This window comes from Anabrus simplex, chromosome 7, assembly GCF_040414725.1.
Source record: "Anabrus simplex isolate iqAnaSimp1 chromosome 7, ASM4041472v1, whole genome shotgun sequence".
Taxonomy (NCBI): domain Eukaryota; kingdom Metazoa; phylum Arthropoda; class Insecta; order Orthoptera; family Tettigoniidae; genus Anabrus; species Anabrus simplex.
The window spans coordinates 159745349-159763760 of record NC_090271.1 but is presented as its reverse complement, the minus strand read 5'-3'; the positions used below and the strand labels follow the sequence as shown (position 1 = coordinate 159763760).

Sequence of the window (18412 nt, the reverse complement as noted above, 5' to 3'; positions counted from 1 at the left end):
TCAAAGACACAATCTTATCAGCTTGAGCTCATCTTGTCGCTAGATATCCCATTGTGTGATAAAGCTCTCCGATTACTTCGTATTCCAGTAGTCGCGTTCTTCTCTCCGTCTCAGCAGGTCACAAGGTCCGTTGTCACATTCTATACACACAGAATTCTGTCGGCTGATGCTAAGTAAGTACACTATCATGGAGAGGAATTCGTTCTGTGATCGTTAACAAGCAGTGATGTGGGCAAAGCGGGGGGGGGGGGGGTGGCGCTCATAGGGCTGATCCCCTCCCCGCCCGATTATTATGGACATATTTTAAAATGTTAATTAGATTTAAAGGATAAAGAAACAACCCATATCTGGTGTTACAAGCGCGTGTTTCTACCGGCAGTGTCTGTTTACAATCCCTGCGGCTGTCATCTTAAGCTGAAACTGAACTTACGAAATTAAATCCTTAACATAGGTGGCATATAATACATAGATTATTTCTGTGCTGTTTCTGATTCGGCGAATATGTTTACTTTTCTATCAATTGTAACACGGGAATTGTTACTTAGACGCGGCATCTCACATCAAAGGATTTTTTCCAGCCGCTGTTGAAAGGATATATTGTAGTCAGCTCCATCTAGCTGATATATCTTATTGATAGTCCAGTCAGCTACAGTTTTTTTTTATAATCGGTCAATTCACTTTGGTAGTGAATTCAAAATGTGTAAAAAGTAAAGATTATTGATTTTTCGCGAAAAGAAAACCTCACAAATCAGTAGAAACAGGGGCGTAGCGAAAGGGGGGGGGGGGGTACGGGAGTTAGAACCCTCACCCCCATGGAACTTTTGCAAAAGAAAATAAACAAAAACTGATAATAAAACTGTGAAAGTCGACTCAATGAGTCGGCTCTTTTGAACATCCACAGAGGCATAATTGTAAAACCGACAGATCTCTTGAATCTATTTTCTAAGAAGCCTCGAAAGTTTGATTTTAGATTGTAATATGAACATACCATTCGCTGTAAACTGTTGACCTTGATCATATTGTTCTTGTTCTGTATGTTAATGTCAGTGTGCCGGTACCGCAATCTGAATATCAACATACTTCACTTGAGGCGCTGGCCTTCTGACCCCAACTTGGCAGGTTCGATCCTGGCTCAGTCAGGTATTTGAAGCTGCTCAAATACGTCGGCTTCGTGCCGGTCGATTTACTGGCACGTAAAAGAAATCCTTTGGGACTAAATTCTGGCACCTCGGCGTCTCCGAAAACCGTAAAAGGGTAGTTAGTGGAACGTAAAGCAAATAACATTCATAATTCACTTGTATCAGTGTCCTTATGACTCTCGTGCATGTGCGCCCCACACACGCACATGTCTTTCCCGTTATTTGTGAATCCTCAAATTCTACCAAGCCACAAACATGTTGTGTATGATTTGGGGCGAGCCTTCTCCTTCAAATATCTGGCTACGCCATTATAAACAAGCGGTCCCCCATAATCCCCCAAACTAGGAGCGTTTATCGCTGATATTCTCTCAATATATAACGTTAACGAAAATTCCTCCTTCTTATATTTGTAGCTTCATTCAGAGCAGAAACACTGCGGTAACATGTCATGCGACTATGAAGGGAGAGCTCAACAAGTGCATGTTTTGAGGACGAAGCATTTGGAATTATTTCATTCGAACGAACTCAACAAAAATGTAACTTTCAAATGTAATACATTTTGGAAGCTACAACATATTATATTTTCTTCAACCTAACCTATACAAAAATGAAATTGTTACTTATTCGTAGTCAGTCATGTCGTCGTCACTGTTGTCATTCACTTCTCATTGTTCCTGCGTTACTTGAGTTTGGGATGTAAACAAACTATTTGCACAACAGCATAGGAGCATGCTGCAATAACTCGCCCATGTCCTTTTGCAGATCACTTTCAATGAAAAGAAAATATTTCTCAGAGTCGTAATTTCTGGCCTTTCTTTTCGTTTAACTAGCGGTTTTAATTCCAAATTGATTGAGCAGGCGAAGGAGTGTGTGCATTCGAAAACGCATAAACTCTTACGTAAACTACGAGCTGCTAAGAAAAGAGCTGTGGAGAGTTCGCCCTTCGTACTCGCAGCAACATCGCTTAAAATTGGAGTAGGACTTCGAAAAAAGTGTCAGAATGAATGAAATTAGACGCCTGTACAGAAAAACTGGGTTAATACGTTCTCGTCCTCATAAATGAGCACTGCGGATCTCTCCAGGGCCTCTGTCTCGGTATCAGGAAAGTTCCCAGTTGCCCACACTAGTATAGTCTGTCAAATGGGAAGCGTTTTGGCCTCGAGAGACTACTCAGAATTGTCCAAACTGTTACGTTGTCACGTTTTTCTACCCACTCGATGAGCTATGCTCCACAGGAAATTCAACTGCGTTAAAATATCATTTGTGCCAGGCCAAAATATTTTCACTGCATGAAAACGACCACAACCAAATAGCGGAAGAGATCAGACTTGTAAATCCTTGATAAAGCGTGAAATGGTTCTCAAGAGTCCCCTAGGACAGTATATTCGTAGTTATTGCAATCATTTTGAAAATACCGAATTACAATGCATGTCCTGTAATGAGTTGGCCGTGCGGTTAGGGGCGCGCAGCTGTGAGCTTGCATCCGGGAGTTAGTGGGTTCGAACCCCACCGTCGGCAGCCCTGAAGATGGTTTTCCGTGGTTTCCCATTTTCACACCAGACGAATGCTGGGGCTGCACGTTAATTAAGGCCACGGCCGTTTCTTTCCCACTCCTGAGACTTTCCTATCCCATCGTCGCCATAAGACCTATCTGTGTCGGTGCGACCTAAAACAAATTGTAAAAAAGTAATAAAGATTGGAACACAGATTCAAGTAACGTACCACTACCACGTAATATGGGTGGACATTTATTAATTACTGCTAATGTTTGAATTTGTTTTGAAAATGACATTTAATCGTCTGTAAAACAAAAAAAAAACCGCTTAATCAAAGGCTGTTATTGATATAACAATAGGATATACATACCTAGAATAGCATGCCGAGATAGGGAAAGTAATGTTTTATGCACTGTACTTCACACCTTGTATCAAGTGATAACGAGCATGTTACGACACAATGAGCATTAAGTACGCCCTGTCAAGCTCGTAAACAATACACAGTACATCTACAGCCGAGCCCGGTGATCTGACCTACGAAAACCTGCACCGTTCGGAAGAGCAGAGATGTTGTGGCACTAATATAAAATTATTTTACCCGTGAGTTACAGATAAATCCTAAGATATAATAAGTTAATACCTAAAGTCTACATCAGAGGATCTCAACCGTTTTAAAATTGTGAGAACCATCAAATCGAATAGATTTAAGAAATAAATGGAATTTTAAACGCTCACTAGTTTTATCCGATCCTCGATAGCTCCAGATCAGTTCGTCATAGTCAGCTGTCCTATCATTCCGCAGAACTCTCCAGCATTCTCCTTATGGCACTGAATTTAGATGCCTGGGCCATCTTTATTGATGTCTAGCCATCATTCAGTACCATTATCACTCTAATCATCAGCTGCCTGCTTCAAAGTTTCACAAAAGTTAGAGATTTCAAAACCTCCAAAATCGTATTCAGGTTCATTCCCGTTCAATAAGTATTTTAAAAATTATTATTGATTTGTCGAATAATGATCGCTAAGTCCGAATTCCGCTTAATTGACAGTTTACTGTATTTCACAAGCGAGAAAGCTTGTTCATCGTGAAGATGGCCAAACATTTGAGAGAAACACTTCGCCGCAGTATTGGGAACATTTTGACATCACCTGTTCCTCAAGAGACTGAGTTTCCTAACCATTTTGCGTTCTTTTTACTCAATGTTTTCGATGTCTGCTTTCATTTTAAAAATTAGTGTTTCCGTTCCATAAAGGCATTGTGGTTTATGACAAATGCCGTAATAATAATAATAATAATAATAATAATAATAATAATAATAATAATAATAATAATAATAATAATAGAATCGATTATTATTGTTATTACTATTTTCCATATATTTTGAATAAGAATTGCGAAGTAACTGAGTAGAAGTAATCTAATTAGTTGTAACGATTACATTATTAGTAATTTTTACTTGTAATTGTTATTTTTTTATAAAATTATAATCTTTACATTCTAGTAATTTATATATATATATATATATCTATCATGGAAACAGAAACGGGGAAAACATAATGATGGAGATAACTTTTGCAGTTCTACTACATCAGAACTAGTAGCTTCGCCATTTCTGGACGCGGTACTTTCTTACATCTCTAGGTCTTCCAAAACGTCGTACTTATTCCAACGATGTTCTTAAAATTAAACACAGATATTACTTCAAGTGCCCCAGTAGAGCGTCTTTTCAGCAAACGCAAAGATGTGCTTTTCCCCCAAAGAAGTCGAGGCTTACCGATGAGAATTTTAAGAACCAATTATTTTATTTGTAAACGGCAAATTATTTGGAATGCTAAAAGTAACTACAATGAAAATGATGGAAAAAGACGGTTCCGAAAGTTTCAAGGTGTCATGTTTAAATTAGTTGTAGTTGACTGTGCTATACCACAGAGCTCTTTCTTAAAGAGTATTATGAAGTCAAGTTAGCTGAGGCTATACTTATTATTATTATTATTATTATTATTATTATTATTATTATTATTATCATGTGGCACAGGATGGTCATTCAAAACTCCACTATCACAATAGAGCTTGTTCCACTGGATTTCAAGATCTTTTCAGATTTGTACATATAGTGTGGAGTTAGTTTCCGCGTCCTTCAAATTGTTGACAAGCTTCAGATTATTATTTCATTTATAATAAATTCTACAAAGTAATTATGGGGCTTCCAGAGTGCACGGCCAATTGTGGAGTTATAAGACTATGTGATAGTATAAGCATTCAAGCAGATATAACCAGGAAAGTAATAAAATAGTGGTTAAGATTAAGAAGGGGAGAGGGGAGGGAAATACTGAATTTAGCATACAAACAGCAGATCTAACGAAAGTGAAAAGGATGCTCGACAGAGTAGGAACGAGAAGCTACTGGGGTAAACAGATTCAGTACAAAGTTAAGGAATTCTGTAAGAAAATAATGGTCAGAGTGAAAGATATTGAGAAACGGACGATTATGGCAAAATGTGGAACTAAAAGGACACTGCTGGAATTTTGTAAAGTCATACACAATATGGCAATAAGGAGAGAAAGGCTTCCTAACAGAGAAGTAAGAGGAATGGTGTGGGGGCTAATGGGAATTTATAAAAATAAGGGTCAAAGAGAGAGAAATATCGAAAATCAGTGTCTACTCTGTGAAGAAGACACGGAAGAAGCGCATCTATTAAGAGTTTGTAGGGCAACCGAAGCACTGGGAGTAAAATATCTGGGAAGTGAATATAAAACAAAAGTACAAAGAGAGAATTCTGTAAAAATGCTAAAATATTAAATAAAGAGTAAATTACACCGGGAAGAACAGAAATATTTTTGTGTTTTAAGAAGTGTATGGGAAAGGGAAATTAAAAACATCAAAACAAATACAAATGTGAGTGAAGAATAAGGATAAGAAGGATAAGAGGCCTGCGTATCCTAGAATAATGAATATAATTACTAGTAGGTTAAAAATTTCAAATGTAATAATATATAATTTTTTGCATTGTCGTGTCATTATATTCTGTTCATAATTCAGCCATTAAGTAAGACATGTTGTTAATGGTAGGATACTCCAAAAATACTTGTGATACAAAAGCAAGCATTAAATAAGCTAAGGAAAGATACACATTGTCCTAGACCAGGGATGGCGAACCTTTTCCAACAAGTGTGCCATTTTAATTCTGGTTTATTATTCTCAACTGTTGACTGTGCCACTTGCTATTTTCCTAAGAATGGCTACAACCTACAACTCCCCCGCCCCCCCCCCCGACCCCGACTTCTTTCCCAAATTCCCAATTAAGTTTCATAATATGTTATTTATGTAATTTATTTTCTGATGTATTTATTAATTTATTTATTTATTCATTAGATATATTTTGTAAATTCATTTGATTGCATATTCCGTGGTTGTATTTTGTAAATACTGCAAAAAAATACATTTTTAAATATGTAATTTTTGACAATACATTTTCTATTTGTAAATAAATAAATAATAAGCTCCCATTGTAACACACTTCATCATTAAATATTATTACCGGGTGAGTTGGCTACGCGGTCAGGGGCGCGCTACTGAGAGCTTGCACCCGGGAGATAGTGGGTTCGAGCCCCACAATCGGCAGCCCCGAAGATGGTTTTCTGTGGTTTCCCCATTATCACACCTGGCAAATGCTTGGATTGTATCTCAATTAAGACCACGGCGGTTTCCTTCCCACTCATAAGCCTTTCCTCTCACATCGTCGTCATGGGACCTATACCTGTGTCGGTGCGACGTAAAGCAAATTGTAAAATTATAAATATTATTAGATATAAATATCAAAAGTACTAATATTGCCAATGGACTTCACTTCCTCCATTACCTTCATTATCTTCACATGTTGTCGTAGTTCGCATGCTCAACAATTTAACTAAATTCTACCTCATCACATTTCCGTAAGGAAATTAAAAAATACAGCTATCCTTGTTTGTAAAGTCACATCCATGCTTTCATTAAAACATACTGCATACATCTGGGAGTTATCCAAATTCGTTTTCAGTTGCTCCGAAACTTCTTCACTCATTCTTATTATTCTATCCTTGACAGCATTCCTTTCATTCTTTTAATTATTTGCTGTTTGTTACGGAAGTTTTCAAACAATGTGTCGGGCATCAATAAAGGAAATTTATTTCAAGAACTCGCCGTCAGAAAGCGGTTTCAGATGCATGCTGTACTATGCAGTGAGGCAGGTAGAAACAGCCGCACTGATGTTATTCCTTGGCCGGAAAGATGATACAAAAGAAATACTGTAGGATGTTTTGTGTAATGTTCGATATTTTGTGACACCAACTTCCTTCTTTCTTCATTGGCCTGATATGGAACAAACATTTGAATGATCAGTCTCGAACTGGCGCTTTACATTAAATGTGAGGGATACAATTGTTTTCGAACACACGCAACACATCTTTCTATCAGTCCGAATTCCCTTGTCCACTGTTCTCGAAAAATCCTGTCACTACCTTTGTTAAGTTTCTGTTTCTATGTCCGTATACAAAACTTCCAGAAAACGACACTGTTATCTCAGTTGACGTTCCGATCTATCAGTGTACCAGTGTTGTCATATTGCACGTCCGGATGGACCTAGTATTTAGATTTTCTATATTTATTAGTTAAACGTGAAACACTATAAGATGTGAATTGTTTGTGGTACAAGACATGCATTAAAGTATTATTATGTTCATGTGGCGTGCCACCGAAATCGTGTTTGCGTGTCACCTAGTGACACGCGTGGCATAGGTTCGCCATCCCTGTCCTAGACAATATAGCATTGTTAAGTTAACGTCTAGTACAAAATAAATTATATATAGTGTAGTAATAGTAAAATAATTATAAGAGGAAAATATAATGCATGTATCAAACTTTAATGAATTGTAGTAAAAGAGTGCTATCTCCCTATTTTGAGATGATCCGGAACTAGGGGATGGGAGTACTCCTATTCCTTTATTTATTTATTTATTTATTTATTTATTTATTTATTTATTTATTTATTTATTTATTTATTTGAAGACTATCACACTACCAACCACCACAGACGTAATACTGGGCTTAATCCACAAGAAGTGCCGACCCTAGAGAGCTGGAAGCTGGAAGAAGAAAAACTACAGCTTGCGGTTTTTTTTTTTTTTTTTTTTTCAGTTAACTAACCTACATTGCATGTAGTTCAAGAGTTGAATATTCAGCGGAAATTTATAGGTGCATTCTAACCGTTCAAATCATATCAGTATACAGTATGTCCATCAGACAGACAATAACGAATGCACAGCTAACTGCTACTTCTTGAAATAAACGCTTGCCTGCTCCAATATTCGCAATGCCCTTATTTCTACAAAGGTGTGGACAGAGCGGTTCCTATAATCGTGCCGTTTCTCATCTGCATGCACTACCAATAGGTCATATGCCAGAAAGCTGACTTATTCCCTTAATGTTTGGTCTAAAACAATAATAAGACGGTCATATACCCCAGAAAAAAAAATTGCCTCGGTAGGATGAATAAAATGTTTAATATGGTATCTCGAGCTCCAAATGTAACACCATTGTTAAATGCTAAAGAAAGTATCGCATCTACTAACACTACTACTACTAAAAATTTTCATTCCTCCCCTAAAGAGGGAGGCGGGCCTCTTATACGGTGACACCGTCTCTCAGGCCGGGAGATTTGATACAGTGAAGGAGATGCTCAGAGAAGAGGGGGTTGGCGGCCATAGTGCAGCAGAATGGAAAACCATTCTCAGGACAGCCGATGGTTGGGGCCAGCCGTGAGGTCCAACCCTGTCCCGTCTCCCGAATGCAGAGGGGTAGAACCATGGCCGCTTGTGGGCCGAGACCCACTCTGCATCTACTGACGTCGCTTCTAAGCAATGCTTCATTAACAGAACATTTAAAACTTAATCTTTTTGTTTTTTTACGTCACACAGACACAAATAGGTCTCATGGCGACGATGGGATAGGAAGGAGTTAAGATTTGGAAGGAAGCAACCGTGGCCTCAATTGAGGTACAACCGGGTGTGAAAATGTTTTTTTTTTTTTTTTGCTTTACGTCACACCGACACAGATCTTACGGCGACGATGGAATAGGAAAGGCCTAGGAATTGGAAGGAAGCGGCCGTGGCCTTAATTAAGGTACAGCCCCGGCATTTGCCTGGTGTGAAAATGGAAACCACGGAAAACAATCTTCAGAACTACCGACAGCAGGATTCGAATCCACAATCTCATGAATGCGAGCTCACAGCAACGTGATCCAAACCGAATGACCAACTTGTTCGGTAAATTAAATCTTCAGAGAAAAGATAATCGTGCCGGGCTGAGTGGCTCAGACAGTTGAGGTTCTGGCTTTCTGACCCCAACATGGCAGGTTCGATCCTGGCTCAGTCCGGTGGTATTTGAAGGTGCTCGAATACGTCAGCCTCGTGTCCGTAGATTTACTGGCACGTAAAAGTACTCCAGCGGGGCTAAATTCCGGCACCTCGGCATCTCCGAAAACTGTAAAAGTAGTTAAGAGGGACGTAAAGCCATTATTATTATTATTATTATTATTATTATTATTATTATTATTATTATTATTTAAAAGATGATTGCATTACCCGTTTCTCTGATTGTAATAACAATTGTAAAGTGACAGTGAGTAGCACCACCATATTCAAAGAACAGGCACTATAGGATTCTTCCCTATTCCCAACCCAGGCAACTGCTATGGCCATATGAACTTAACACACACTGCGGTGCTGAAAAAAAAATTGATATTTTGCACCAATGCAGTAAAATAACATTTTTGCTCTCTTAGTACCAAACGAGTCCGCCTCTGTGGTGTAGTGCTTAGTGAGATTAGCTGCCACCCCCGGAGGTCCGGGTTCGATTCCCGGCTCTGACACAAAATATGAAAAGTGGTACGAGGGCTGGAATGGAGTCCACTCAGCCTCGGGAGGCCAACTGAGTAGAGGTGGGTTCGATTCCCACCTCAGCCATCCTTGAAGTGGTTTTCCGTGATTTCCCACTTCTCCTCCAGGCAAATGCCGGCAAATGTCTATTCCTTCCAATCTTCCCATCCCCCACCAAGGCCCCTGTTCAGCATAGCAGGTGAGGCCGCCTGGGCGAGGTACTGGTCATTCTCCCCAGTTGTATCCCCCGACCCAATGTCACACGCTCCAAGACACTGCCCTTGAGGCGGTAGAGATGGGATCCCTCGCTGAGTCCGAGGGAAAAACCAACCCTGGAGGTTAAGAAGAAGAAGAAGAAGAACCAAACGACATCTGCACTGCACTAGTGTGACTTTATTAATCTAAAAGTAATTCAATTTTTTTTTAACAAAGGATTCCCTGACAAGAGGATACTTCCCACTGCTTCACAATTTACTTACAAAACTGCTAGATTTTTGGGCTCCATCTTCATGTTCGAACAGTATTCTCAGTCATGAAAATTAACATGATGCGTTTGAGGAATCCTCTTGAGGATATGCAATGCTTCGCTTTTCACGCAGCATGTCAATGATATCGAAAATAGAGACGATAGCACAGCGAAGATAAAGGAGGTGGACACCTTAACAATAACTCTATCATTTACTAGCTGTTAGCCGCCGTTTCTCTCGCGATTTCAAGGAAACGTGCAGGAAAATGAACCATGCATCCTGGGTTGCCCTTTTTCTCTTCTTTTCCCATGACTGCCCTAAACTGGACTTTCCAAAAAAATTACGCTTGTAACGTCTTTAGTTTTTGAGATATCCTCATTAAAATAATTCAACTCCTTTTCACTTCTCTTTATCCCCCCACCCACCCTTTAAATGAATTTTCCGAAAAACAGAATACTACATTTTTCTTAATTTTTAAAGGAGATTCCACATACCAATTTTCCCTTTTGTAACTTCATTTTTGGAGATATAGGTATCCTCATAAAAAGAATTCAATCTTTCTCACTTCTTTTCACCCCCGACTCATTATGTGGATTTTCCGAAAACGGCTGAACCTGAAGTAAAAGTGAAGGAGTTAATTTCTTTTAATGAGTATACTTATATTTCAAAAAATGAAAATGTTAGGCTTGACAGTTGCTATTTCGAATCTCCTTTAAAATAATGAAATAAGCTTTTTTGTTTTCGCAAAGAACGGACAATGAACTTGGAAGGCGCTTCTGTAGGCCTACTTTAAAACAAGTGAAAACTTTTTAAGGAGTACAGTGTCAGAAGAACGAAGAATATTGTGGACAGTATTATCAATTTCATAGTGATTGACAAATTCGCTTTTCGTCTTAAGGAGACTTAACATCTAGGAGGAGAATGGGGGGGAGGTAAAATGACACTCTGTCCCCTAAGATCATTTGTCGGGGGGAGGGGGCAGAAAACGCCTTGCGCCCCCCAAAGTCGGCGCCACTGCCAGCGCCTCAACCGTCTGAAACCAGTTCTGCAGTGCCACATATGCATAATACTTTGACAGCGAACAGTACAGTGCACAATGTATACAAGAATTTGCCCATCCCTGATTACTCTAACAATGAAGTATAATAACCAATGGCCATTGTAAAATTGAGTGTACCCTATAGGATTATCTTGTGACGTGCTGATATATTCGTCTCAAACAATTTATGGGCTATCTACTGTACTACAGCAACAATTCCATATAACATTTAGGCCTACGGTACTCGAAAGTACCAGCTGGGCAATGTGAACAATACACGCAGGGATATTCGGATACTAATATTTAAGATTTGAATGCTTAAAAACAATATATTTATCAATAAATTTACTAACATGTTAGGAGACCTTTTCAGAACAAAATTCCGGTAATCTGGCGTATAACCTGTAGTACTTTAGCTGATTAGATATTGAACACAAAGCGATATCGTAATCAAAATCCTGGATCACTGCAAATCCCCATAAGAAAGTTCTCTTTGGGAATACATATTATTTTTAAATGCAACCATAATTAGCCTTTGAAATGACCTAACATTTGTAAGTTGGGTAACGTGCTGGACTGCTGGTGCTACCTGACTGGTGCTACCAGCTGTTCAATCTCTTGCGTCACACTGAAGTTTTTATACGATCAGCTGTTCATTGTTTGTTGTTGCGCCTGAAAAAAACCCATGTGATATGTTGTGAGAGAAATACTGACCCGCAACACACGTAAAATAATTCGCTCAGTATTGAACCTTAGAAGACTGAACCTTTCCGGCCAAAGTTTTAACCTGAAATATTTCACATAGCGGATTCCGCAGGCTCACCGACGTTGTCTTGTTTATAATTGTTAAGGTGTAATCTTGTCTACATAGCATGACTGATGAAGTACAGCGGCTTAGTCCCAGGAAAACTGCCATTAATTATGGTGCAGTTGTGGCAGGATCCGTGAGTAACCTGTATTCAAAATCGCTAAATGATTCTAGACTTCCAAGCACTCTCCAAACCTAACCTAACTTGTGGAGTGACTCGTCAATTTGTCACTCTGTAATTCCTATGTAAACAGATATTTAATAAAAGTTCGTTCATGATTTATTCATTCGCAAAAATAACATCGTTACTTCTCAATTTTTTTTATTTGTGCATTTAACGGGCAAGTTTACTTTCTTTATTGCATTTTCACCTGCACCAGAAGTCGGCTAGCCTATATAAATTTGCAAATCACAAACCATACTCGGTCACCACTGATCTGCATTAGGTCTGTCGCACTGTGATAGCTTCCCTATCAATTGTTTACTTAGTCGTTCCATAAATGATTTCAAAGAAGTTGGAATGTATTGTTCCAGTTCCTCTTCATGTAAATGAACATTTGCCCTCTTGAATTCAAACTTTATTTTTTTATATCATGATCTTTCCTACTTTTAAAAACTCGTAAGTTTATTCGTTATTAATGTTGTTCCACACCATCTCTCTACCGATTGCTGAGAATATACTGCTTAGTTGAGCAGCTCGTTTCATTACTACTCCCAAGTCTTCCCAGCCCAAAGTTTGCAACATTTTCAAAACACTGCTCTTTGATCGGAAAGTACCCAGGCCAAATCGTGCTTTCTTTTTTTTCTTTTCCAGTTCTTGAATCAAGTAATCCTGGTGAGGGTTCCATACACTTAAACCATACTGTAATGAGGATTTCATCAGCGACTTATACTGTACACCCTCTCCTTCTCATCCTTACTGCAACCCTTAGATACCCTCATTAACCATATGAAGAGAGATGTAATCTTCATTTACAACCACATTAATTTGATTACCCCACTGAAGATCTTTTCTTATATTAACACCTAGGTACTTACAGGGATACAAGGAGTTGTACATTAAATGAAAAGCCTTTTCTCTACCTATTAATGGTTTTCTGCTGCTCGGTGCTTGTTGAAAGCGTCTGTACATAGGATCATAAACTTTTGATGTGTGGTCCATTGGGCTATTTCTCATGCTTTTGTGCAATTTTTTTACTGCTGTAATATTAGGGACATTCAAATCTATGAACAATTTTGACCTTGTTCTTTTATTTATATACAAATAATACTGTTTGCAAACTGCCCAGAGTTATGCTTTTAATGCAAAACTAGACTATTCATTGCTTTAGATTTGCAAGGTTCTGAATTAACAGTTGCAGAAGAGTATGGAAAAGTATTTAATGGACATTGCATGAAACATTTATCATGTTGTTAGTTACAAGAGCAGACAAGTGCAGATTTGTTACATATAGCCTAAAAAGATAGGAACATCGAAAGGATCACTTAACAGTATAAACACAAGGACAGTTAATTGTGGGAAGAAGGAGCATTAGAAAGAAAACATAAAAGGACAAGGAAGGCAGGTATGAAGATGTGGAGATTTTCCTTGTCCATTTGCATTCTTTTCTATTTCTCTTATATTGTGTGTTCTATTCATTGTTTCTATCTTTCTGTATATGACCAAGTTCCACTTAGCTGTTTCTTTCTACTATATTTACTTTTTTTTTTTAATGTTTCTGATCTTTTACCACCTGTATTCTTCCTTATCTCTTTCCTTTCTCTGTATTTATCCAGCTATCTCTTATCCTGCACTTCCTGCATCCACAATAAAGATCTGTCGAGGTGGCCTCTTAATGACTGTTGAACCCCATCCTTCCGATGAACCTGGGCACCACAAACAAACTCATCGGGGGCTGAGAAGAATATGAATTAATAAGGGGAGATAGTCTATATAAGACTAATTTTTAGTATGATTGTATCCTTCAGAATGAGAGTAATATACTGTGTACGTATTTTGTTTTATTAATTATTGGCAAGAGGAAGTGTTATATTTTTGTACAAAGTGAACTATCAAGTTAACCTGCAATTCAAAATGTGTTTGAAGTTAATTCCTTTTCTGTTTTCAGTCAACTGAGGACGAAATCACGCCACTGCTGGAAGCTATGGAGGATCCAAAGATTGGAATCAGTACGCAGACCCTAGTGTCGAGTACTGGCGACACTCATAAAGCACGTAAAGTGCCACAGTATGTTGCTGCATTGGCAGGTCAGTTCAGATTACTTCATCAGGCTAGAAACTGAATGTTCAGCTTTTTCTTAGCCCAGAGTGGTGCTGGTTAGAATTTTCTTATCCCATAAAACTGTTTATTTCAAGAGGGCTACAGGTGATTCGTTATCTTTTACTGGCATTGTTTACTTGTGTGAGTAGGTTGTCAACCTCTGCATCCCAAGATCACAGGTTTAAAACTGACAGAGGAAGTCATATTTTGAAGGGCATAAGAAAGTTTATTCAACACTCCATGTTGTAAGATGTTGGCACATTTACAGATCTCCCATAACTCATAGGCCAAGGATCTTCAGTTATTTTTCCCTGAGGTCCAGACTGGTGGTAATTTTGGAGTCCAAGGTCGTGGGTTTTATTTTCAGGCAAGCCAGGGATTTAGCTGCATCTGAATTTCTCTGGCTTGAGGCCTAGGTATTAGTGTATGTCTTAATTCTACCCTCTTAAATTAGACAACATACCTCACTGCCAACCACCAGTGATGCCCGTAATAGCTGAATACTTTCCTCCACATAGGCTTGGAAAGGGGATCTGGCCGTAAAACTAAGCCAGTTTCACATTTACGACATAGATTGCATCCATGACCCCACCATGATGTGGGAAAAGTAGAAAAGGTAGAACTTATAGTAGAACCCCTATTTAACATTTGTACAGGGACCTGTATTTTTTTAACCTTAAATGAGGGTTTACCTTAAATTGAGGTTTCAGTAGAAAGCACACCTTTTCCAGAGATCTTTGCCTATATTCACATAAATTGTACCATCATACATTATTTACACAGTAACAGCATTAAAACACACTGTACTGCAGTTACAGTTTGTGCTTCATTTTGACAGAATTTTGTCAGTGAATGCAAAACCGCTTTGGTTTAAGGATGTTCCTATAACATTATACATGATTTTCTATAAAAGTCAGGAAAGATACCAAACTTGCAAAAAACACATTAACATCGGTATGAAGCAGCAATCTGTTTGTTTAAACATTTTTGCGGATGTTTTCCAAGCAGCGGCTTATTCATTAGCACGTTTTTTTCTAATTCTAATAGTCTGAGCACGCATATTCAGGTTCATTCTTAAAAACTGTGGTAGCATCATTCCAGAGGCTTATGGCAAACATTTCCATTTTCTTACTTCAAACTGCGTCACTTAACCTAGGTTTACCGCGCACGTATTATGAAAACATATTTCAAGCTCCCTGTAGAATAATAATATTTTCACTGTAAATTTACACAGGAACAGCCTTTCTGAAATTTAACAAGATGCGAAGTACATAACCTAACCTCTGAAATTATTTACGCACACTGCCGTATCTCGAGAAGGAGAAGTATCACATTCTTATTTTATTTCAGTGCATAGTATTAAAAAGAAGCAGTCATTTACTTCAGCCTTTATTTCTAAGGAGTTAACAACTGCTGTCAATGTCATTGCACTTATTGCGAAAACATGTTCTCCTGAGTTTTGTTTATATGAGTCAGAGTTTTGAGGAGACCCAAGGTTCTTAAACACTACAAGGAGACCAATGCTCACTCGGCTCGCTGAAGATCGACTCACTCATGCGTTAATACAGATGTTGATTCCCAAAGGGAATTTAAAATATTTGTCCCCGAATGAGTAAATTTATAATACCAATATAATGGTCCATTATTGGACATTATAAATTTTCCAGCTAACTCATTCATGGTTGCCTGCGTTTCGCCCTCATGTGCTAAGTTAGGCTCATCAGTTGGGACTTAGCACACCACCCAAGACGCAAGGCTAGTGCATACCGTGGAGGCTGCTGCTGCTTAAATGCTTTCATTCCCCACCCTGAAGGGGTGGGGCGGGCCACCTAGAGGGTGTCGCCCTCTCTCTGGCCAAGAGATGCGGGCGGGTTGGGGAGATGTGATGGAAGAAGGAGGTGGGTAAAGGATGTGGAGAGTTAGGAGATGGGAGGGGAATTGCGTCTATTCCTAAGTATTTATTCTTTATTGAAGTGAGAATACAGTTGTGATTATGTCAAAATGAGCTGTGAACAAAGAGGAGAGGGGTTATACAAGGTGAGAGGAAAATAAATGAAGGGCAAGGGTGTTATAAAAGGAGGAGAAGCTAACAAGCGAAGTTAGAAGAAGGCGAAGGATATCAAAAGAGGGAGGTGGGGGAAAGTAAGGAGGTGGGGGCGGGAAGAGATAAGGATGAAATGATGGAGGAGGTGGTTGGGGAGGTGGGGCCGGCCGGGGACTACTTCGAGGTGTGGAGGGATGAGATGAAGGTTGTGGAGGTGAGCGAGATGGTTCTATGCGATGACGACGGCCGTTGAGGTGGATCCCGGTGGCGATGAGGCGTTCAACGTCTTCAGCAGTCGGCAGATGAAGGCGGACGAGATAGGTGGGTCCAGCGGAGTTATAGATCCGAAAGGCTCGGCGCACTGGTATCCCTGTCTGGCGGAGTGTTTGGATGATAGATGCTGATGGAAGACTGGGCTCCACACCGCAGACGACACAGCTAAAGGTGGTAGTGCCGGTGGAAGGCGGTGGGACCAATGGTGGCTGTACCAAGTTGCCAGGAGTATCTTGATGGGAATATCCCTCTTCAGATGACGGAAGTGATGAGCGCTGGGGGTGTGTGGGGTCAGTGGAGGGAGGTAAGGGGAAAGGAAATGTCATGAGAGGGGAAGGATGAGTGGTAACAGTAGTAGTGATAGGAAGGGAAGAGGAGGTGTGAACTGAGGTAGTAATGGTGGAGGTAGCAGTGGTTAGAGTAGTGGCAGAGATAACAGGAGGGAAGGACAAAGGGGGCGGGGGTGAGCAGTAGGGAGGTGGTGTGGTCGTAGCGGGCGGATCGATGGTTCCAGGCGGAGGGTCGTCGGTGTCTGGTAGCTCAGCCAAAAGATCCTCTGGAGTAGGTTCAACTGCATAGAGATGGTTGTGGATGCGTGCGCCATTCTTGATGATGGTAGAGACGTCGGCTGGATTGGATAAATAGAGAAGTACATCGGATAGTGGTTGAGCTTCGTCGTCGACTAGCCGGTAGGCACCATAGGCACCCGCCGGACGAAGAGCAGCGAGGACATCTTGGTCTGAGAAGACGAGAGGAACGTTGCGGGCAAGGCAGGTGTAGAGCATTGTGGGAAGGCCGACCTCCTACGTGGTGCCAGCCTATATGCTTTGTTGTCTCGGCAGGGTGATAAGTAAAGTTGAGCAGTCACCCGGCCGAAGAAAAAATATGCGTTGCATTGAAGCAGAGGAGAGCAGTCGTCGTGTCCCCAACCAGAGCTCTTGAATGTTAAAAGCTTCTTGGAGATGTCGTCCCCGTGGAGGCCACTGCATAGGCTACTTGAAGCCACCAGCAGTGCCAATGCACTATGAGAGCTATGCCTCATTTCCAAAATTTGATGCCTGCCTGGCCATCAGATAATACAGATGTTGATTCCCACAGGGAATTTAAAATATTTGTCCCGAATGAGTAAATTTATAATACCAATATAATGGTCCGTTATTGGACATTATAAATTTTCCAGCTAACTCATTCTTGGTTGCCTGCGTTTCGCCCTCGTGTGCTAAGTTAGGCTCATCAGTTGGGACTTAGTACACCACCCAAGACGCAAGGCTAGTGCATACCGTGGAGGCTACTGCATAGGCTACTTGAAGCCACCAGCAGGGCCAATGCACTATGAGAGCTATGTCTCATTTCCAAAATTTGATGCCTGCCTGGCCATCAGATAATACAGATGTTGATTCCCAAAGATAATTTAAAATATTTGTCCCGAATGAGTAAATTTATAATACCATTATAATGGTCCATTATTGGACATTATAAATTTTCCAGCTAACTCATTCTTGGTTGCCTGCGTTTCGCCCTCGTGTGCTAAGTTAGGCTCATCAGTTGGGACTTAGCACACCACCCAAGACGCAAGGCTAGTGCATACCATGGAGGCCACTGCATAGGCTACTTGAAGCCACCAGCAGTGCCAATGCACTATGAGAGCTATGTCTCATTTCCAAAATTTGATGCCTGCCTGGCCATCAGATAATACAGATGTTGATTCCCATAGATAATTTAAAATATTTGTCCCGAATGAGTAACTTTATAATACCATTATAATGGTCCGTTATTGGACATTATAAATTTTCCAGCTAACTCATTCTTGGTTGCCTGCGTTTCGCCCTCGTGTGCTAAGTTAGGCTCATCAGTTGGGACTTAGCACACCACCCAAGACGCAAGGCTAGTGCATACCGTGGAGGCCACTGCATAGGCTACTTGAAGCCACCAGCAGTGCCAATGCACTATGAGAGCTATGTCGCATTTCCAAAA

At 40.0% G+C, this 18412-nt stretch overlaps 1 protein-coding gene across 4 annotated transcripts in view; it reads left to right on the top strand.

Annotated features, from left to right (window-relative positions):
* The window catches only part of nebu (nebulosa), a 168473-nt gene that overhangs the window by 110054 nt on the left and 40007 nt on the right, over positions 1-18412 (top strand). For 2 of the 4 annotated variants that reach the window (XM_067151406.2, XM_067151407.2), the window contains exon 2: positions 13970-14108. In XM_067151406.2, the coding sequence (XP_067007507.1) occupies positions 14006-14108 (103 nt within the window). In that variant the 5' untranslated portion in view covers positions 13970-14005. Of the gene's footprint in view, positions 1-95; positions 174-11817; positions 11998-13969; positions 14109-18412 lie in introns of those variants that run through there. The other 2 variants (XM_067151405.2, XM_067151404.2) reach the window with 2 other exon arrangements.